This window comes from Mauremys mutica, chromosome 4 (genome assembly GCF_020497125.1).
Source record: "Mauremys mutica isolate MM-2020 ecotype Southern chromosome 4, ASM2049712v1, whole genome shotgun sequence".
Lineage (NCBI taxonomy): Eukaryota > Metazoa > Chordata > Testudines > Geoemydidae > Mauremys > Mauremys mutica.
The window spans coordinates 67,259,921-67,283,275 of NC_059075.1; the positions used below are offsets into that span (position 1 = coordinate 67,259,921).

The 23,355-nt window shown below is 43.6% G+C and overlaps 1 protein-coding gene across 2 annotated transcripts in view; it reads right to left on the bottom strand.

Moving 5' to 3' along the window:
• Positions 1-23,355, bottom strand: part of SMOC1 (SPARC related modular calcium binding 1) — a 184,413-nt gene that overhangs the window by 40,886 nt on the left and 120,172 nt on the right. Inside the window, exons 6-7 of one of the 2 annotated variants that reach the window (XM_045014174.1) lie at positions 18,550-18,606; positions 12,126-12,206 (exon numbers count right to left, since the gene is read on the bottom strand). In XM_045014174.1, the coding sequence (XP_044870109.1) occupies positions 12,126-12,206; positions 18,550-18,606 (138 nt within the window). Of the gene's footprint in view, positions 1-12,125; positions 12,207-18,549; positions 18,640-23,355 lie in introns of both variants that reach the window. The other variant, XM_045014172.1, reaches the window with a different exon arrangement.

The window sequence follows — 23,355 nt, forward strand, 5'->3', positions numbered from 1 at the left end:
TGAAACACGGTTTGGCTGCCCACTGCAATGGCCACCTTTTGCACCTAGGGGTGCTTGTGTACGCACATGTCTATGCACAGGCCAGGGTGTGCATGCATGAACGTGGGGGGCAGATTAGTGTGTGCGTGCCATGCAGGTTTGTGGTGCATGTGCAGCACACCATAGGCATATGTATGTGCGTGCACATCACGACTAAGGGACTTCTCCCTGCAGGTTCACAGACCTCCTTCAATCGGGCAGAGCCTTTGTAAAACCAAATTCAGTTCTCTCCAGCCTCCCCTTCTCTCTATGGTCCAAAAAGATCCCTGATCTAATCCCCTGGCCTCAGTAGAAGCTCCTCAAGAGAAGAATTTGACCCTCTTGTTTTAACCCTAAATGGAAATCTGTGGGGGTTTAGCAAAGAGCTTTGCTCCAACTCCGTGTACCTCTCTGCTGCCCATCCCCCTCCCCTCTCTCCAGGCCATTTTCCTTAACAGGCAGCTGTGGAGGTAGCAGTTATGACTGTGCCTAGAGTAATTTGTTTTCTTTCTTTGGGGGTAGAGGAGACGGAATTCTTTGGGAATGATTTATCACATGGCACTAAGGGGGAGCTTCATTTATTTGCCTAGCTGCATATGGTTTAGCACCTAGGATTGCAAACTGATTATTATACATTGTTATTTTTCCCACTTGTATACTTTGCACCTTTTCATAGAGCGGATTAACTGCTCCCCAATGGCACATTATTTATGACTGTTTGCTCACAGACTGGCTAGGAAGGGTCCTGGCTCTAGACTCTTCCAGTGTGCCCCCCCCCTCCCGCCACTTCAGGTCTGCTGGAGGATCACACTTGCTAGTGATATATCACTCCAGTTCTAACTTTAAATAGCATGTAGGTAAGAGACTCCGTGATGGAGTCTGGATCCCTTTGGCAGCAGCCAAGAAAGGAACGCGTGACTGGACTGCAGCTGCAATGAGAGAGAGAGTATGCACAGCCAGAAGAGCAGCTGCCTATGCATGCACATACACAAACATGCAAGATTAGGGCTTGTCCACACTGGCAATTTATAGCGCAGCAACTTTCTTGCTCAGGGATGTGAAAAAACACCCCCGAGTGCAGCAAGTTTTAGCGCTGTAAAGCGCCAGTGTAGCTACGCCCCTCATGGAGGTGGGTTTTTTAGAGCACTGGGAGAGCTCTCTCCCAGCGCTCTGCCACGACCACACAAGCCACCTTAAAGCCCTGCAGTAATGCTTTAGCGTTGCCAGTGTAGATTAGCCCTTAGTGAAGGATCATCACTAGGACAACTGATTATCTGGCTTCCAAGGCAGGAACTCAGCAGGAAACATCATTGATTCATCATGAAAATTAAAGCAGTCTGGATAAAAATAAAATCAAGGATTTTTTAAAAAAATATTTACTTACATTATTTTTATTTAAATTAAATACAGGTTTATTTTTACAAAATAAACCCATTTAAAATTAAATTTGAAATAGGCAACCTATGCTTAGGCCTAGATGTACTATAATCTATTAAAATAATTTAAATTAAATACAAAAAATAATATTAAGCTGTACATGTTTGCTGCCAAGTTTTAAACAAGTCAGACCACTGAACTGGTGGAAGTAACTGGCTAAGTACCTGGAACCAGAGTTTGCTGAAGTGCTAACCCATTCCTCCTCCTCCCCCCCCCCCGCCCCCATAGTAGCCTCTTCTGCAAGTGCAGAGAGAATATTTTCTTCATTTAAATTTATTCAACTAGTTTAGTTCAATCACTAGGTCATTCAAAGTTAAGAAACCAGTTTGGAGTTGAAAAAGCAGGAGAGCTTGTTTTCCCTAGCTTTTATTCATGGAGAAAAAGAAGCGTGAGAGAATGAGATCGACTAGTTCTAAAATCTTGAAGGGCCTGGTGACCAGAACTATCAGTTCAATTGATTAACTACAGAGAATTCCTTTGTTTAATAAATCAGAAGAGATTAAAATACTGGGACTGTTCAAGTTGGCGGAGAGATGGGCGGGAGGGGGAGAAGATGATCAGTGTTCCCTCTAATTTTTCCCACCCATGTGCAGAATGAATTTTGTTATGTGCACCAATATGGAGGTGATGTGTCACACATCACCTCCATATTGGTGCACATAAAATTAATGCAGTGGGGTGGGGCTGAGGGGTTTGGAATGTGGGAGGGGGCTCAGGGCTCAGGCAGAGGGTTAGGGTGCAGGGGTGTAAGGGTTTTGGCTGGGGGTGCAGGCTCTGGGGTGGAGCCGGGGTGCAGAAGGGTGCTCCGGGGCTACAGTGGGGAGAGAGGACTCCCCACCGCTTTCTCTCCCCACAGCAGCACCTGGGCTGGGTGAGGAGAGGCACCTCTCCCTGCTGCTGCAGCTCCAGAGCTGGGGCTGCAGGATAGGCACCCCTTCCCCAGCCCCAGCATGTCCAGGCTGGGGCGGGCAGAGGGGCATTCTGGCCACAGCAGGGCCAGGCCGCCTTGGTCGCAGTAGGTTGGGGCCGGGCTAAGTTTGGGCAGGGGGAGGGGCACCTCTCCCCCAGCTGAGTTTCCTGAGCAGTGCTAAATAGGCTTACAGGGAACTTAGAATATGACAGAGGTCTACAAAATCATGAATGGTGTAGAGAAAGTAAGGAAGGAAGTGTTATTTACTGCTTCACATAACACAAGACAATGAAATTAATAAGCAGCAAGTTTAAAACAAATATGAGGAAGTACTTCTTCACACAGTGCACAGTCAACCTGCGGAACTCATTGCAAGGGGATGTTATGAAGGCCCAAAGTACAACTTGGTTCAAAAAAGAATTAGATAAGTTCCTGGAGGATAGGCCCATCAGTGGCTATTAGCCAGGATGGGCAGGGATGCAACTCTATGGTCTGGGCATCCCTAAGCCTCTGACTGCCAGAAGCAGGGAGTGGATCACTCAATTATTGCCCTGTTCTGTTCGTGCCTCTGAAGTATCTGGCATTGGCCACGGTTGGAAGACGGGTTACTGGTCTAGATGGATTATTGGTCTGACCCAGTATGACCATTCCTATCTTCTTAAAAAATGTTTTGATAAAAAACAAAATAAATGTGCTGGATACATACTTACGGGTGTTCTATTCAACTAATACAAAAATGAAAATGCTGTTTTTGTACATTCTAATTTCCATTCAAATGCAGCTTGATGCAAATCATGAGTAGAAAATTAATCTAGTGAATAAGAAATGCTTCATTCACCATTTTCTAATGTAATGAAAATGTAAAAATTAAAAATATGAATAAATATGAGTTTAGCTATATAATTGCTTAAATAAAGTATATCGATATAATGTATCCTCCTGGTTAACAACCAGAAGCACTGCATTTAGTATAAAGGCTGTATTTAGTTGTAAAGCAACATGTTTTTACAGTAACCAGCCAGTGGCGGGGGGGGGGGGGGGGAAGAAATCAATATTTCTTTAGGAAAATAACTAAAAAGTAAATATGCAAAACCATAAATAAACCAATTATTTAAATCATGATTAAAATAAGTGATTTAAATCAATCCTGTCTGTAACTGAGTGACTTGACAGTGGTGAGTTTTTATACCAATGAAGGTTTCTCCTCAGTGGGGGGCTGCTTAGGACAGTTGCTGGCTTGACACCTACCAAAGGCCAAATGGCTATAGAAGAAAAAAAAAGAATAGGACAAATAACTAAACTTGGAGGGCACCCAAGGGGTAGGAGGGTGATAAGGGGACTTTAGTGTTGTACTTCAACACTTCCGACATATCGGGGAAATACTGCATAGGGAGGCATGAATCCAAGACATGGGACTGGAGCCAGGAAAGACATCTGATGGATGCACAATAGCTATGGCTACAAGCTTTCCGACCATCTGTTCCCTTCTATCAATCAGAGCCCTTTCCTGGTGTGAGAGCGGAGCTTCGTTCTCCCTCCCTTTTACACTCACAGGGACCAGTCATGTTTGAACAGTCCCATACACATGCCAAGAAGAGACAGAGGCTTGGAAACGTAAGACAAAAAGGACTGGGCGCAGAGTGAGCAGGTCTCCGATGTTTACGTAGATTCTCTTCGTTCTAGCCAATCTTGTTTTGGTTTCACTGAAACTAGCTTTCTGCCTAGTTAAATTGTCTACATCTCTGGCTGCTGCCCTCTCCCTTGTTTGTGTGAGGTCCAGCTATGCTTGCGCTAGGCTCGAATGTGCTGTCTCTCCTCCCACCCCACTGACAGCCCATTGACTTTGTGCCACCTACCAGCCAAAAACTATGAAGGCACAAGTCTGCAATGCCCTATAATCCACTGTACGGTGATGTGGTAAATTCACTGTGACTGGCAGAGAAGGGCAACATGTCTGGATGAAAACAGCCACAGCCAGTCTAACAGCAGCAGGGAGTGGGAGCGAAAGTCATGGGTGGCAGCAAAAACTGGGCCCAACAGAAGCAGCGGGACTCAGAAGTTCTCTAAGACAGTGGGATGGGGGAAAGGTGGGAAGTTCCATGAGTCCTGTGGGGAGCAGGATGTTGGCTGGGGAACGATTAAAAATAAAAAGCTAAGGAGAAAGCCAGGCTACACCTTCCCCACTCTGCCCCCAGCCACAGGTCTTTGTTGTGCTTTTCAAAAACCTGAACACCTTTACTGAAGTTCACCAATACCACCAAAAACTGTGGAGGATATGCCCATCTACTCCCAGGAGGTGCACCCTGCAACCTTCAAATGCCCAGCCACCAGGACACGAAGGAATTTTCTTCTGACTGCAAATGATAGTTAGTTCAACCCACAAATATGAATGGGTTCAGTGCCTCCCCGTCCTTAACAGAGCATACAGACCCTGAGTTAGAGTCCAGGCCTACCCCATTCCTGGGGGTTGGTTTTATTGGTAAAGACACCCAAACAAAACAAACCTCAGTCTAAACTTTCTCCCTAATCTTGATAGTTCCTAGCATTTCCCTCCAGAGCCTCCTCTGTCCCACCCCTTTCATATTCTGATTGGACTCGCCTGCCACTACAGCTCAGCAGTAATTATACTAATTCTTAATGCACAGCTATAGTATCAGTGGTCCAGGTGACTCAACAGAAGAGTCCTGTGTTTGCATACAGGGACTGAGAGTTTGCCATCCTGTTACAGTGAGCAAGAATCACCCTGGTTAAGCCAATACATGAGTGTATCTGTATCTACCTCTTGAGAATTCTCACTGTCCCGTGTCCTCAAGCAAGGCATGTGACAAGGTGATGGACAAGTGAAGAAGGCTGTTAGCTCATAGGGTATGTCTACGCAGCATCTGGGAGGTGTAATTCCCAGCTTGGGTAGACCTACACATGCTAGCTAGCACCTAAAAATAGCAATGTGGATGCCATGGCATTGGTGGTGTCAGACTAGCTGCTTGGTACATACCCGGGGCCGTACTTGAGTCACTAGCCCAAGCAGCTACCCATGTCACTGTGGCCACTCTGCCTTTTTATTTTGCGCTAGTTTGAACGTAACTAGTGTATGTTTGTCTACCCAAGCTAGGAATTACACCTCTCCACTGCCATGTAGACATACCCTCTGTTGTAACAAGCAGGGTGCACACAGCCTAGCTAAGGGCACAAACAAAGCCAGCGGAAAAGGGTTACAGTGTGTGTACAGGGGGTGGGACTGAGGAAACTGAATCCTTACCCCAAGGACTAGCAGATATGGCTCCCTGTTCCCGCCTTAAGCAGGTTTCTGGCCATTTGGAGCTGAACTTCGTAAAACAACCCAACCTCCAGCATGATGCAGCCACATTCTACCTCACCATGAAGATCTGTGGAGACCAACTTGGAACATCTCCAGGTTGCCCATGGGGGCGCACTATCCCCCTGCAGGGCCTCTACTGCTTTTGCTCCCTTGCACATAAGACACCCAGATTTCACGTTGCTCCTAGCCCTTATGCCTCCGCGCAAGACTCTCTGAGCCTGATCCTTAAGGTAAATTAATTTTTAAAACTAACATATGAACAATACTATCCTAGTTTCTGTACACTTGTTTTTCACAGCTCATTTATAGCTTTGCTCTGTGTTGGAAGAGCTTCAAAAAGCAAAAAGTTGTATCAGTAGAAAGCAGTAGTAAAGGATGCCCAGAGGGACTCTTCTGCTCTGGCACCCAAAGAAAAACCCACATGGAACTGGCACCCATCCAAGGAGCAGGATTTAGAAATAAACAGCAAGATTCAAAACACACACCTGTCTTCAGCAGCTAACCTTAATATATTACTCATTCTTCCTTTCAAGTAACGTCATGTTCAAGACTCTGGTGATTGCAGAGTATTTACTTGAGACTACTACTGCTGGTTTTCCTAGAGCTGTTTATCTTTCCATGCATGAGCTCATTACATCACCCTGTGGTTTTCTTAAGGGTTGCCAGGATGGGTTGGCTACATGGTTAGAATCTCTCTCTAACCAAAATCAAGTCACTTATTAGCATGAATGGATTTGGAGAAGGCCCAGCAAGGAGCAGCCTTGGTGGAGAGGAACACTCCCAAAAGGACAATTTCTGGATTTATTTTCTTGAAAATAAGAGGAGTTTTCAGGAATCGTCCCAGAACCAAATTTGTAACAAACAGCAACAGTATCCACATAACACTTCAGGGGTTATAAAGCTGTGGGGGGAGAGGGGAAGAAGAGAGGCAGGTGCACAATGCAAGAACTGCTGCCACCCATCTATGTTTTAAAATCACAGCCATTCTCCACATTTTGCTGCGGTGGTAGTGAGAGAGACAGAACTGGCATGTATATTGGCGCATGTAACTGAGAGGCAGTGGGGTCTGGTAGCCCAAGTCTGGAGCTAGGAGCCAGATAGCAGTCCCAAATCCTAATCCAGCCACTGACTCTTTATTTTACCTCTGGCCACACACATCTTTCTGTACCTAGGTTTCCACTTCTGTAGAAGTGAGGTAATACCTACTTCACTTGGTTTGGGTAAGGGGAGGATTAGCTAGTGATTACTATAAAGTGCTACATATAATACTTTCATATAATGATGTGTAGTATACGAGGAAGTTGAGAGAAGCAGAAAGTAGGTGGCTGTCAACTACTCAGTTACAGGTCCAGAAGCAGAACAAGACTTGAGGCCAGACTACTGCATCTGGAGATTTGTTACCAAGTCAGAAGGTGGGAAGATGCTAATGAAGGTGGTTTTGCTTGGGATTTGTTTGTAACGGGAAAAGCATTAACTGAATTTCTATTGCTTTTATATGAGTTCCCAGCTTCGCAGTTCATCCCTGAGCGCGATCCTTTCACTCGTATATTTTATTTATGGGACATCATAATCACCAACTCATGGGAGTTAAAAAGAAAGTCAGCAAGTTATTGAAGATTCTAACACCTTATCTGAAGCATCTGACATTGGCCAGCCAGAGAAAGGACACCACTATACGGACCACTTATATGATCTGATATGGCAATTCCTATGTTCCTACCATGATGAACATGGCCACAACACTACGCTTCCAGGACGTCCAATGCCAATGTAGCCTGGAATGACACTCACATCCTGTGAAAGTGATATTTACTTGAACCCTGTTCACTACTGAACACGTGGCTAAATGATTATTATGGCGGACATACAAACTAAAGGCATTTGAAGAACGTGAAGGAATGAAAGGCTGATTTAGGCTGGTACAAGGAGGGAGAACCTGGAATAATGAGAAGAAACAGAGATAAGAAATTTAGGCTAGATATCAGGAAAAACACATGGAGCAGGGGTTGGCAACCTCTGGCACGTGGCTCGCCAGGGTAAGCATCCTGGCGGGCCGGGCCAGTTTGTTTATCTGCTGCGTCAGCAGGTTTGGCGGACCGCCGCCCCCATTGGCCTGGGACGGCGAACCACGGCCAGTGGGAGCCGTGGTCCACCGAACCTGCCAATGCGCAGATAAACAAACTGGCCCGGACCGCCAGGGTGCTTACTCTGGCGAGCCGCGTGCCAGAGGTTGCCAACCCCTGATCTGGAGGGTGAATTCTATTAGAAGCCATGTCTACCCTACGAGCCAGGGGTGTGATTTCCAGCTCACTTACACTAGCTCAGATGAGAGCTAGCATGAATGTGTAACACCAAAGAATCCTGGTCGTCAGCAGGTGGGATTGAACCTGGGACCTCTGAAGCTAAACGTATGAGCCTCTAATGCATGAGCTAAAAGCCAAATGCCTTAGCTAAGGCTGTAGCAGACTCATTAATCACTAAGTGGTCTAGGTGCCACTAGAGGGAGACATGGGTTACACTAGCATGCTAAAAATAGCAGGGAAGACAGTAGCGTGGGAGGCAGCAGAAGCACAAGCATTGCGCAGTGTAGACGTAGCCAGAGAATGGAAGTGTCTCCTACAGGAAGTGGTGGAAGCTTTATTGCTGGAGGTATTTAAACTCCAGTAGAAAACATTACCTACCGTAGAGAAGAAATATTCACTGGCCTGGGGGGCAGGGAGTAGATAACTTAGTAGACCTTTTCCACCTCCAACTTCAATGAGTCCATTAAAATACAGCAAGACAATATAAGAATTTACCTAATTTGAGGAGCTTTAGGCTCAGAGGCAATACAGCCCAGCCAATGCAGAAAAACTGGCAGCAAAACTTACCTTAATCTGTTAAAAATACAATGAGAGAAAACAAAAACATACTGTGCAATAAGATCTAACACTGCTGTAAGCTAAAGTTACCAAAAGCATCCACTAATTTTGGATGCCCAGTTTAAGACACAAGTATCTCATCCTGGGCATCCAAAATACATAAGCAATACATCGTATTTTCAAAAGTTTTCCTTATTAAGACGTAGCTCATATATAATGCTTTCCTTCCACAGCTTCCAAATGCATCCCCCTATCCTTCAACAAAAAATCCAGAATAAAAAACACCATAAAAAACAGTAGAAAGGGAGCTGAGAGTTATGTGTTAAATGTGTCAGCTGTTCCATAACCGCTTTCATGATCTGGCCTTTCCCCGATGTCAGTAATTCATTGTAGCAAACAGAGACGACTGCAGGTTTGCGTGGCACAGTGTGAAAGATTGAGTCTAGAATTAGCAACTTTCCATAATACCTTGTTACTGATGTAAGAGGGGAAAGTACATCATATGAGGGCAATCAATTATGTGCAATGAGATTTTTTAACAGCTCGTTTTACCTTGCTATGGTAGTTGTACTTTTTTTGTACTCATTTGAAATTCTCCAGCTGAGAGTTTATTTTTGGATTAGTAATGTGTGCCCAATACAATCTCTGGGTTCATTTACAGTCATTTAAAAAAAAATCACCAATTAAGAACAAAATGGACCAAGTTCACAAAAGGAACTCCTTCTCAAGCAACAGGCAGTTTCCTGAGGGAAAGCTTGAACAGACAGTGCTTGCAGCATGCTGGGAAGGTCAAAAGATCTATGGGGCTAAGCAAATTCTAGAGTCAAAGACCTTCCTCTTCCCTACTGAGGATACCTTTTTTTCAGCCCCCCCTTCCCAAATTCAGATCCGGGAACTGGAAGCAAGAGTCTCTCATTTGAGTCTCAGCTACCAGGAGTGTTTCATAAGGAGGCAGGTGGTTGCTAAGATAGCCAGGACCAAAATCATATATGGCTTTACAGAGCAAAACTGCCACTTTGGATGACACCAGGAATAAATCGGTAGCCAGTGAAGTTCATGGAGCACAGGTATGGTTTGCTCTGCATTTGAAACACCACTAAGCCAGCTGGCCAACACTTCTACACCAGCTGAAATTTCTGGGTGGCCTTCTGGGGTAACTCCATGTCGACCATGCTGCTGTAATCCAATCTGGAGGTCATGAAGGATCTAGCTTACTTTATATCCACATTAGCTAATTAAGCCTACTTTATTTCTGCCATTTAGCTCCAGATCACCTTCAGTTTGTGACTGGGAAAAAACAGAGACAGATTAAGTGAATTACTGAAGATCAGAGTCCTAGGCTAAGCTTGGAATAAAAACAAGAGACTGGCACTAACAACTAGTTTAAACTGCCTCCACAAGTTACCTGGGGCGCGCGCACGCTTACAGAACCTGTTCCAGGTCTATTTCTTGTCTCTTTACAAAAGTGTGTGGATGGTGATAGCTATTTATCAAATCTTAAATCAATATCTTGGTCATCTCCTAGCAGCTTCCTCCTGTCTGGCTTCCCAATTCCCATACCATTTCCCTCCAGTCTACCCAAAACATTCAGATGATCAAATCATCAGCTTCACCCACTGCTCAGATCTCACTCCCCTCTTCAAATTTCTCTCATTCTCTGCCTCAAGTTCTAGCTCTCCATTCTCACATCTCTGCACAGGAGTACACAAGTGGTGCGTAAGGATTTACAAGGATCCCCTGGGTCTGATGTCTCCATCATAGTGTGCCAAAGGGTGGCATGCAAGATCTCTACCAGCAGTCATTAATCCACTGGTTGTCCTAATCATTAGGAGAGACGTGTATGGATTATATTGACAGAGTTAAGTATCTATATTTAAAACTACGTTCTTAAGATATGTAAGTTAAGACTGATCACCTGAAGGTGATAAACAGACTCTGTTCCGGCATGGGGTAGACGACACTTATCTCCCTGGCTGACCATTGTGTCTTACAATGTACATACATTTGCCTAGGGAACTAACAGCTAATCAAGACTGACTTTGACAAGAGTTCATAAAATCTACAGGAAGGAACACACAGTCATAAACAGGACATCCTCCCTACTAAGATCAAAGAATTAGCCTGGCACAGGAGAAGAATGCAGCGGGACACCAGCTATCCTTCAACTAGAGGACAAGCTGCCTGTGTGCTTGGGAGGCTCACAGCCAGGCTTCTGATTGAATGCTGGGAGAAGACTTTGGGTGAGCTCAACTTCATTAGATAGGACAATGTCTTGTTAGTTAAGCATTAAGATCTAGAAAGAGCACTGTGATTTTATTTTACATGTATTCGATTGCTTCCAATACTTTTATCTAGCTGCTATTATTTGAATCTTTGTTCTTTGTTAAATAAACTTAGATTTGCTTATAGTGAAAACACTTACAGGTGCTGAGAGTTAAGCGGAGTGGTGAAACTGGTAAGATGAGGTGCACTGTTCTTTTGTGAATAACAGATCTGGGAATTCTGCGAGTGTCCAGTAGATCAGAGGCTGGACTAGGGTGACCAGATGTCCCGATTTTAAAGGGACAGTCCCGATTTTTGGGACTGTGTCTTATATAGGCGCCTATTACCCCTCACCCTCTGTCCTGATTTTTCATACTTGCTGTCTGGTCAGCCTAGGCTGGACGCTCCAGAGGGATGCTTGGAGTGTGCCTGTCACTAACCTGCAGAGGGACAGCATGGCCTGCGTAGGCTGAGAGGGGAGTGCTTGTGCTGCCCGGGGCAGTGAGAGTGCTGACAACCAGTAGGTACCAACAAGGCTTCCTCACACGAAGGGCAGATGGTAGCAAGGTGCCTCACAGCCCTGGGTACCACCAGGAAGCATCACACACCCCGCCTACATCTCTCTTCTCATTTCTGCCTGTTCCACCTTTTGTTCTTTGTTCACCTGAGCCTCTCAGCTCCCTGATCCCAGTGACCTGCTCATTCCTCTCACCATCGTTATTTTTTCTGGGCTGTCTTTCACATGTGGAACTTCTTCCCACCCTGCTATGCAAAGCAATAATTCTCTCTTCACCCATTTACAGCTCACGTTTATTGCAAAGCCCACCAAGGATAACCCACCTCAGAGTCACTGTCACCCATTTATCCAAAATACCACTACAGTTGCCTTGGGTGATCATAGCTACTTAGATTGGAACCCAAGTTTAGCAACAACCTCAGTTCCTTGGGAACCACACACACAGTGCAATAAGGATGCTCTCAGGAAAGTGTTCGTTCATGGAGATATGACACAGGGTTAATGAGAGGGAACATGGGAGTGGAATGAAGACGCACTCTGGTATGAAGCCGTGGGTGAACAACCCCAAAGTTTTCTTCAGTATCCCGAGTTCCTGTTTTAGAAAACAAACTCTCCTCAGCATATACCTGGTACACAGTGAAGAGACCCTCTCTCATTTGTTGCCTGGGTTTCCCCACACTGCAGTGATGAGAGAGAGCAGCATTGTAGCTGCAAGAGGAAGAATGAAATGAGGAGTCCTGGGAAAAGGATCATGCTGCTTAGTTAATTGCCTTTTATTTTTTTAAAGCAGGCATTCGTTACCTGAATTTCTCATACTGGAGCTGTTCAGTTTGGAATCTTTGATGACCAAGTGTTTGATCCAAAGTGTGGGAGCTGTGATTTCTGAAAGACAACGAAAAACACTTAACAAAACCATGTTAGTTCCACTAGTGGGGATGGGGAGGCATGATGGAGGTGGAGGTGTCCTGACTGGTCCATCCTAGTTCTTGGGTTTTGACATGTCCTCCGGGATTCCTTTGTGCATTGTGTGTAGTGTGAGCCTTTAATTATCTCCCACCACAAGCATACACCACCTCTTCCTCTTTCCATATATTACATCTCTGTTTCCTGCTTTCCCTAGCCCACAGTATCTTGCCTCATACCCTTCAGCCCTGACTCAGAAGAGGTACGGACTATGTTGTGTGGTACTGCATGTCACATTTTCCACTAAGAGTTGCATGAAATTCAGTAAAATACTTTAAAATCAGGAATGTAAACATTACCCTAGACCCCAGAGAGCAGCTGATCACCCAATTCCATTTGTCAATTCTCTTTTTAAAAAATCAAAAGCAAATAGATAAATGCAGAGCACTGCTGGGAACACTTAAAAGAAAGCAGGTAAAAGAAACAGATCTAGTTAAAGGACATGTATCTGATGCACGAAACCAAAACACACACAGATATCGACTTTCAGAAAGTGCTTAGAAATCCTTGGATTAAACATGTTATACTGTTCAAGTTCAAAACACAGCAAACCCTGCCTTACGCAACCCCTCAAGGGACGATAAAAACTGGTTGCTTAACAGAGAGATATTCAAATAGAGGTTGAGCAGGGTACTGGATACCCTAAGTGGTCTCTAAAAGGGACTTTTTAAAACTAACAAAAGCATCCTCTATTGAAAACTGGAATATTTTTTAATTTAGTAGGGCCTGATTTATTTATTTAATATAAAAAAATGTCACAAGGGTTTATCTGTTTGCCTATTGACATTTATATAGCTCTGTTCAACAAGGAAGAAGCTGACTGACTATAAAGGAGAAATAAATAATACAAAGATTGCATCAAATGCACAAAGTAAACAAACTGAAAGGTTAGGAGGAGAAACATTTTTTTTCTCTCTCTCTCTCAGCTATAGCAATCATAGGAGTGTTTGCTTGTGAAAGGAGAATCAAGCAATTTAGTCATCTGCCCCAACCCTCCCACACCAGTCCAGGGTCTCATGTCATGGAGCTGCTGAACTGCAACCCAGAGTCAGAAGCTACACCTCCCTGACCTGTTTGCTATTCTTTTCGAGAGTCACAGATAGAGTGTGTGTGTATGGGGTGGGGGGGGGCGTGGGGAGTGTCAGGCCTGATCTAAACTACGAGTTTATCTCAAATTTAGCAGCGTTAAATTGAATTAACCCTGCACTTGTCCACACAACAAAGCCCTTTACTTCGATATAAAGGGCTCTTAAAATCAATTTCTGTACTTCTCCCTGACTAAGGGAGTAGCGCTGAAATTGACAATGCCATTTCAAATTAGGGTTAGCGTGGCCGCAATTCAACGGTATTGTCCTCTGAGAGCTATCCCACAGTGCACCATTGTGACCGCTCTGGACAGCAATCTGAACTTGGATGCACTGGCCAGGTAGACAGGAAAAGCCCCGCAAACTTTTGAATTGTATTTCCTGTTTGCCCAGTGTGGAGCTCTGATCAGCACAGGTGACCATGCAGTCCCAGAATCAAAGAAGAGCTCCAGCATGGACCGTACGGGAGATACTGAATCTGTTCTATCAGAACTCCATTCCAAAAGACGAAATGCCAAAATATTTGAAAAAAATCTCCAAGGCCATGATGGACAGAGGCCACAACAGGGACTCAACAAGTGCTGCATGAAACTTAAGGAGCTGAGACAAGCGTACCAGAAAGCCAAAGAATCAAATGGATGCTCACGGACAGAGGGACGACTGTAGCTATCCCACAGTTCCCTCACTCTCTGAAAACCATTTGAATTCTGGGCTGAGCTCCCAAAGCCTGAAGGGTCAAAAACATTGTCGCGGGTGGTTCAGAGTATACGTCATCAGCCCCCCCGTGAAAGCAAAGGGGAAAAAATCGTTTCTCGCCTTTTGTCAATGTCACCGTATGTCTACTGGATGCTGCTGGCAGATGCGGTGCTGCTGGCAGATGCGGTGCTGCAGCGCTACACAGCAGCATCCCCTTGCCTTGCTTTGCAGACGGTACAGTAGGACTGGTATCCGTCATCATCATCCCGTGGGTGCTCCTGGCTGGCCTTGGTGAGGTCGGCCAGGGGTGCCTGGGCAAAAATGGGAATGACTCCAGGTCATTCTCTTCTTTAAGTTTTCTCTAATGGAGATTCAGTCCTGCCTGGAATATCACGCCAGCTGGAGGCTTCTGCCTCAGGCTGCTCTCCCAGTCAGCAGCATTCCTTGCTATCAGGGCTCACAATCAGATACTTAGACCTCTACATTTTGCTGCAAATAAAAAAATTAAGCTGCTGTTTAGAACTGACCCCCAATATACATATCCTGGGACATTTTGTATTTTACCAGTGTCAACCAAAGGCCCACATACAAATGGAGATTCAGTCCTGCCTGTGCTTCTATCCTAGTGCTTATCACAGATTCCCATTTTCAGCTATAGGCTGAGCAAGTGCAGAATGGTGGTTCACTCTACTTCGCTGTAAGCCAACCGCCCTCCCCTCCCCACTTTGATCTCTGCTTGCAGAGACAATAAAGTTAGTGTTGTTTCTTATTCCTGCATTCTTTATTACTTCATCACACAAATGGGGGGATAACTACCACGGTAGCCCAGGAGGGGTGGGGGAGGAGGGAAGTAACGAGTGGAGTTGTTGCAGGGGCACCCCCTAGAATGGCATGCAGCTCATCATTTCTGCGGGATGTCTGGGGCTCTGACACGGAGCGGTTTGCCTCTCTGGTTCTTTAGTAGGCTTGCCTGATATTCTAGGCAGGACTGACTCTCCATTAGACAAAATTTAAAGAAGAGAATGACCTGGAGAATCATTCCCATTTTTGTCCAGGCGCCCCCGACTGACCTCACCAAGGCGCCAGGAGCACCTATGACAGCAGCAGATGGTACAGTATGACTGGTAACCTTCTTTGTCAACTTGCAAAGCAGCAGACAGTACAGTATGACTAGTAACGTCTTTGCTAACTTGCAAAGGGGGATATTGCTGTGTAGCGCTGCAGTACCGTGTCTGTCAGCAGCATCCAGTAGACATACGGTGACAGTGAAAAAAGGCTCCATGGTTGCCGTGCTATGGTGTCTGCCCGGGCAATCCAGGGAAAGGGGCACAAAATGATTGTCTGCCGTTGCTTTCATGGAGGGAAGATTGACGACATTTACCCATAAACACCTGTGACAATTTTTGGCCCCATCAGGCATTGGGATCTCAACCCAGAATTCCAATGGGCGGGGGAGACTGCGGGAACTATGGGATAGCTACCCACAGTGCAATGCTCCGGAAGTTGACGCTAGCCTCGGTACATGGACGCACACCGCCGAATTAATGTGCTTAGTGTGGCTGCGTGCACTCGACTTTATACAATCTGTTTCCAAAAATCGATTTCTGTAAAATCGGAATAATCCTGTAGTGTAGACATATCCTCAGATTTAAGGGCAAAGTTTCAAGGAGTGCTCTACTCCCACAACTGGTGCCTGCTTTTCAAAAAAGCTATGCTCTCATTCAGACACCTATATAAATGGCCAGACTTCCTAACCAGCCCAGCACATTGAGTTATAACCACATTTGAAAAATCTGGCCTCAGACAATGTAACCCAAGAGCTACCATCTAAAGCTGACCTCTCCCTTTTCCCTAACAAAGATAACTGATGCCATTTAAGGGACTTCTTTCAAGCAATAATTTTTTCCCCTTTCAAGGATATGTGGAAATACGTTAGTTTAACAAAAGTTTATTGTAACAGTAATTTAACTTCAGGGTTTTGCTGCCAGGTTTTGCTTTTTGTATCTAGCTAAAGAAGAAATTGTTTTCAAACACACATTTCAGGGGGAAAACAGAGCATTTAAAACTCTAAACATCGTCAGTTTTCATTTTAACAATCTGACATCCCCAAACCCTATGTGATGGTCAAAGCAGTTTTCCTTTTTGCTCGTCACATGAGTAATAAAGATTCTGAAGGCAACATTAACCCCTTTTCCTTCCACCCCTTCAACCACAATGCCTTCAAATTAAGCTCCAGTGCCACTTTTGCAGCCCCAGTGCCTCCATGGCAGTAGCACAGGTGTAACCGATTGTTTACTAAAATCCCATTACTGGGCCAGAGTTGTTTACTAATTCTGTGCCCATAGGGTGAGATTTTCAAAAAAGAGCCTAAAGGAGTTAAGCATACAAATCCTACTGAAATTCAATGGGATTTGTACATTTAACTCTCACCTTTGAGAACTCCAGCCATAATGGGTAACAGAACAATGCTTTGGCCTTCTCTGTCGTCTCCCATTAAAGGGTCTCAAACCAATGAAGTGATCATCACAACCCCCCAGCGCAGTAGTAAGTTTACTTATCCCTATTTTAGAAGTGGGAAAACTGACAGAGAGAGCGCGATAAAGTGATGTATTCAAGGTCACACAGTGTGTCAGTGTTAGAAGTTGGATAGCTCCCAGTCTCATGCTGCCTCTCCTCCATTGGGTCAAAAGGAATGCTGCCCAAGTTAACAGAAGGCCTAAAATCTGACCTTTCCTGTTACGACATGCGTGATGCAAGAGGAAAGAAGTGTTTGCATGATGTATTGCAAGATTCACAGTAACACACACAAAATAAACAAAGCGGGTGCATGGTCCTTCATTACGCTGTACAAGCTAGCTATGGTCCATCTCCCCCTTGGTCTCACCTACAATCTCAGTGCAGAATGATGGGTCCTTTGAATGAGCAAAGATTGGGGACTTTAAAATGTCTTGCACAGAAGAGAGGCACACAAGAGCTATTAGGCTCTACATGTCCTCTTGGTGGCCAGGGCAGGACTGTCTCTGCAGTGTACTCTCTAGTGCTTTGTCTGAATGACCGAGGATTGGGGACTTTCACCATTCCCTAAGGGCTTTCACAGACTAATCTAGTGCACTGTTTGGTAATTTTTCCTGTAGTTAAGTCCCACCTTTTCTTTGTGAATGCACAATGGAGGGAATGCACTACCACTATCTTGGGGGTAAACTGAAAGCCCAGCAGCATGCTGTTATTACAAACAGCAATTTAATACAATACCAGATGGCTGCTAGAAGGAACAGGGTTTTTTTTTCTGTAAACAGGAGACTGACAACTAGGGTTTTGTTTCCTCTGTTTATTTATGTGAGAATACAATATTTTGGCTTAGGTATCTTATGTTTTTTTTAAAGCGGATACAATTTTTTTTTTATAAAAACTAGGTCCATGCAAATGGAAATGATGGAACTGCAGTTGCTTGCTATTAAATATGCTTATTTTAGCCCCTCAAACCTCCCAAAACCCATCATAACCACCTATTCATGTGAGGTGAAGGGAGGAGATACTGGCGGCACCACCTGGTCCTGCCAAATCCCTTCTATTTTTGGTTTCAACTCCGTCTTAATATCAGAGGGGTAGCCATGTTAGTCTGGATCCGTAAAAAGCAGCAAAGAGTCCTGTGGCACCTTACAGACTAACAGGAGCATAAGCTTTCGTGGGTGAATACCCACTGCGTCTGACAAAGTGGGTATTCACCCACAAAAGCTTATGCTCCAATACGTCTGTTAGTCTAGAAGGTGCCACAGGACTCTGTCGCTTTTTACAACTCCATCTTAAAATCTAAGGTTCAGCATTAAAATCTGCAGCTCTCCCCTGGCCAGGACATCTGAAGGGGTTCATAGCAGAGGTTCAGGTTTTGGCTCACATCTAATTATAACTGATCACAGCAGTGTCGCTCTAATTTAAGGATTCCCATGAACTGAGGCACAACAATTCCTGAGTCGGCACATCTGAAAGAGGAAACTGCCTTGGTGGACCATGGATCAGGACGCTGACTTCATTTACTTAATGGAAAGTGCATCACTGAAGGGAAGTGGTGAAGAAATCTCCCAACATTTTTCCTCCAAGTCAACATTCACAGACTGCAGTTTAGCCTTTTCCTCCCTTTGGGGGAAGCTGCTGTGTTTCAGCAGAGGTTATGAAACTCCTTGTACCAATACCACAGGGGGGAGGAAGGATGGAATATATGAAACTCAGGGAGCATTTTTTAGCCATGACGCCTTCCTCTCTGAGGTTATCCAAAGGATCCGTCCAACTGGTGTTATTGTTGGATACCAGGGAAGAAGGGAGGATGGGAAAGGATTTGGAAAAATACCTCAGGTCCCAAGGGTACTCTGAACTGTAGACAACTTATAAGATTCAGGGCATTACTGCATTGCAGGTTAAAGCCAGGGTTTGAACAACAAATGTGAGGGAGAGAAAAAAAATGTGTTTAAAATGGAGGCTCTTACCTTCACCATCAAAAATAGGCTGGGTCTCCATGGTGGGCGTGGGCTTCGAACCATCATCTGAATTGAGGGTTAAAAAGAACCGAAAAGAAACTACCATTATTGAGGTAAATACTATCTACTCTCCAGTACTGTTGAATGATTGGGATTTGTACATGGCCCGGCCAAGTCCAAGAGAGAGAAGGAAGATAGACAGAAAGACAGAAAGTCAAGACATAATACATTTTCAGAGTTTACTTGGACAGTAGTGGTATGTCACAGTACACATGCACTGATCACTACCTTTAGATTTAAGAGAGAATTTCCCCCACATAACACTGACATGAACCATGGGTGTCTTCCCCTTCTCCCTGATGCATTGATTAGAGATCATCTTTTAGGATCAGGTGGGGCTATCCCCCCGTTTGATATCCTGTGACACCAGGGAGCTGGGAATTAATGGACCAAAGTCCTTCTAATTATCTTCTTTGTTTAAAGAACATCTTCTGAAACTTACCAACATGGAGCCTGGCATCACCATTCATTGAAGCGCTGTTAGAAAAGGTCTGTCAATAGGAAAACTTATTTCTTACAGTGGTAACGTCAAGCTGCCCTCTAGCTCCAACATGATTATGAGAGATGGGGAGAAAAACTTTTCTTAGATTAGCTTTCCCCAATACATTATGCTCCAGTGCCTTCTGGCAACAAGCGTGGAGTCTTTCCCTCTTAAAAGCTTATACCAAACAGTCAAATCCACAAGAAAAAACAAAAATCACAGGGCCGCAGAAGCAAAAGATTATATGCTGGTTTTACATTATGCAGACAGCCATTGATTGTTAAATTTGTGCTCGGGTTTGGGTCCGCCCTCTGAAAGTTACGGGGTGTTTGAATTTGTTGTCCCTTTCTGGGCCCATCTCTACATGGCCTTAAAATATAGTATGTGTGGTGATAGTAGAAGTAACTGAAAGGGAAAACACTGAGTTACACTGAAAATAATTGGGAGAGTCAATTTAACTCCTCAGTTCAGTCTTGCTGTACAGTGTGGTGGTGCTGTATAAAAAGTGAGGGTGAGGGGAAAACCTGGATATTTCTTGCATGTTATGCTTTTAGAGAACTTACAACATGCCTTTGTTGCATGACCTCACATCAGACACATTATGGGAAAGGGAGGGAGCTCACAGTTACAAAGCCCCTAACAGAATATTTGATGCTGGGGTGGGGGCAGAATCGATGGAAAACAAGACTGTCATGAGAATGTTGCCTGAATAATGTTTTTTTTTTAAATTGACTTGAGCTTAAATACCTTTTCATCAGAGCATTGATTATTTATTTCTAGGTATATTAATCAGAAAGGGAACCCAAACTGAAAAAAGTACGGTTCAAATTTCATTTCACCTGTGCAATTCCATGAAAGTAAAAGAGATGGGAGACAGCAACAGAGGACCTCTATACCTTTGCCCCTTTGATTCACACATTGTCTGTATGTTCAACAAGTGTAGTTAGAATACATTTGAACACACGGAACGCATACAATTTTTACCATATAAATGTATAAAACAGTGCTATATCCATGGGCCAAATTCTCCGCTGAAATGGCCAATGCTGCAGGAGTAAGTAAAGAGACTAGTAACTGCTCGTATTTAGCAGCTCATGGGATCTGGGCTGGGCAAGGCTCCCATTTAATGATGGTTTTGCCTGAATAAAAACCAAGTAACATCTAAGTAGGAAAAAAGAATTACGGTTTAGCCCAATAAATTTAATATTTATACACTGGCTGCATCTTTTAATCATTCTTTGTATTTTAAAGAGTTTGCATCAGTGATCAGGCCAAAGAGAAGGCAGCAGGATTCCACTCAATCTCCTCCCATGATCCACAGGTCTGCCTGCATGCCAACAATAGCTGGATGTTTCTACTAAAATGACAAGAAGTTAAATAGCTAATGTTGACACTTCCATCATTAGGCTTCAGAGTTAGCATGTCCTTATGATAAAATGGGGTCAGTGTATTCCTCCTTTACAGCTGTCGTTCCACGCTGGCTGTTCACAGGTTCAGGTAAACAGCATACCAATGAGGCACATCCTAAATGTCTTCTTTACACCTAGAAGGGCTAGAAATGTGTTTTCACTTTTAACAAAGGAAGCTAACTGGGTAGACACCAATAGAGTGCTAGTAGGGTGTCTTGCTGAGTAACAGCCAAGTTCAACCTCTATTTTGCATAGCTATTTATATTAAGTAAATATGCAAATGCATTTTATTTCCCTGTAGAATAAGGAAATGATTGGTCTAAGAGTAGGGGATTTCTCACACCAGCTCAGACCATTGATCCTGCCAGCCCAGTACCCTATATTCTGACAGTGATCAATATATTAGGCTTCAGAGAAAAGTGGAAACACCCATAATGGATCTAGTCTTGTTCTAACAGCTTACATGAACATAAGAACAGCCGTACTGGGTCAGACCAAAGGTCCGTCCAGCCCAGTATCCTGTCTACTGACAGTGGCCAATGCCAGGTGCCCCTGAGGGAGTGAACCTAATAGGTAATGATCAAGTGATCTCTCTCTGGTCATCCATCTCCACCCTCTGACAGAGTCTAGGGACACTATTCTTTACTCATCCTGGCTAATAGCCATTAATGGACTTAACCTCCATGAATTTATCCAGTTCTCTTTTAAATGCCTTCTCAGGTAAGGAGTTCCACAAGTTGACTGTACACTTAGTGAAGAAGAACTTCCTTTTATTTGTTTTAAACCTGCTGCCTATTAATTTCATTTGGTGATCCCTAGTTCTTGTATTATGGGAATAAGTAAATAACTTTTCCTTATCTACTTTCTCCACATCACTCGTGATTTTATATACCTCTATCATATCCCCTCTTAGTCTCCTCTTTTCCAAGCTGAAAAGTCCTAGCCTCTTTAATCTCTCCTCGTATGGGACCCGTTCCAAACCCCATTCATTTTAGTTGCCCTTTTCTGAACCTTTTCTAGTGCCAGTATATCTTTTTTGAGATGAGGAGACCACATCTGTATGCAGTATTCAAGAAGTGGGCATACCATCGATTTATATAAGGGCAATAATATATTCTCCCTCTTATTCTCTATCCCCTTTTTAATGATTCCTAACATCCTCTTTGCTTTTTAGACCGCCTCTGCACACTGTGTGGACATCTTCAGAGAACTATCCACAATGACTCCAACATCTTTTTCCTGATTTGTTGTAGCTAAATTAGCCCCCCATCATATTGTATGTATAGTTGGGGTTATTTTTTCCAATGTGTATTACATTTATCCACATTAAATTTCATTTGCCCTTTTGTTGCCCAATCACTTAGTTTTGTGCGATCTTTTTTAAGTTCTTCACTGTCTGCTTTGGTCTTAACTATCTTGAGCAGTTTAGTATCATCTGCAAACTTTGCCACCTCACCTTTTACCCCTTTCTCCAGATCATTTATGAATAAGTTGAATAGGAGAAGTTGAAGGGGAAATTCCTTCCTGACCCCTGCAGGAAATCAACTTATTACCTGAAGCATGAGATTTGATGTCATTTTTAATAAGTAAAACTACAAATGTTACCAATCAAAGTTATTCAGCTTTTAAAAAAAAAATCTAGCTTCAGTACTGGACTTCCTCCGTAGGAGATGGTATGGGGATGAATAAAAAGGGTGCAGGAGTGGCTTCACATGATGCATCCGTCTCTTGTCTGATTAAGCAATGTCATGCATCAGGGGAGATGTTGTCTAGCCAGGGAGCCCAGTTCATAGGAGAGAAAGAGAGCATCAAGCAACAACTCCCATGAGGCAATGAGGCACCAATGAGAAACACTTTAATGTTAAACTGAATCCAAATGAAATGTTTCTGGTTAGTGCAACACACTGAAATGAAACATTACCTTACATATTTAGTTTCCGTTTTCTTGACAGAAATATCGAAAAGTTTTGGAAAAGTTGAAATTTTCTCAACATTCAATTGTGCAGAAATTGCATTTTGCCAAAAAGCCTTAATGGAAAATTCCTGACCAGCTCTATACACAAACAATGGGTGAAATCCTGATCCTATTGAAGTCAAATTGAAAATTTTGCCTTTGGCTTCAGTGGGGTCAGGCTTTAACGTAATATGAATAAAAATGTCAAGGAATGGTTTTGCTTTCAATTTAAGTTTAAAATTTCCATATAGTGTCAGAAACACACACACACACACCAGGAAATAAAACAAGAAAATGAAAGTGAAATAGACCAGTAACTGACCAAGCTGAGGGAAGTGAAAGAAGTTCGCAGACAGCAACAATGATGAAAAGTAAAATGAAGAGTTCTTAGAAGAAGTGATAACATTTTTGGTTTAGAGAATTTCCCAACCAAAAATGCCCCCTTTATGGGTGATGTGGAAATTTTCATGGAAAAAACTTTTCTTTTGAAATTTTCCAGTGTTTCCAACAAAAAACTCAAAACATTTTGGCTTTCAAAACGGAGAACAGTGGAAAACCAAAAACCACACACTGAGGAACATTTTTTTTTGGTCAAAATAGAAAAATTCCAGTTAATTCCTCACTACCACCATTTTTACCCCTGTGAAAAATTTTGAACTTAGTTTTACAACCACCTCCTACTTTTAATATTATTGAATATTATCCTTCGTAACAGAGATAAGAAAATTTTTAGGTCTACAGGAAAAAAGCGATCCTAGTGTAACTCTTTTGGCTTTGTAGGAATTAGAAGACAATTTGGCCCTTGATTTTATCTTGACGTTATCCCTTAAAAATGAGGCTGTCTAATGAAAAGTAAGTTAACCTTCATTCTTTGTCATAACAGGGTGCTGGGCTTCAACATGACTCATGAA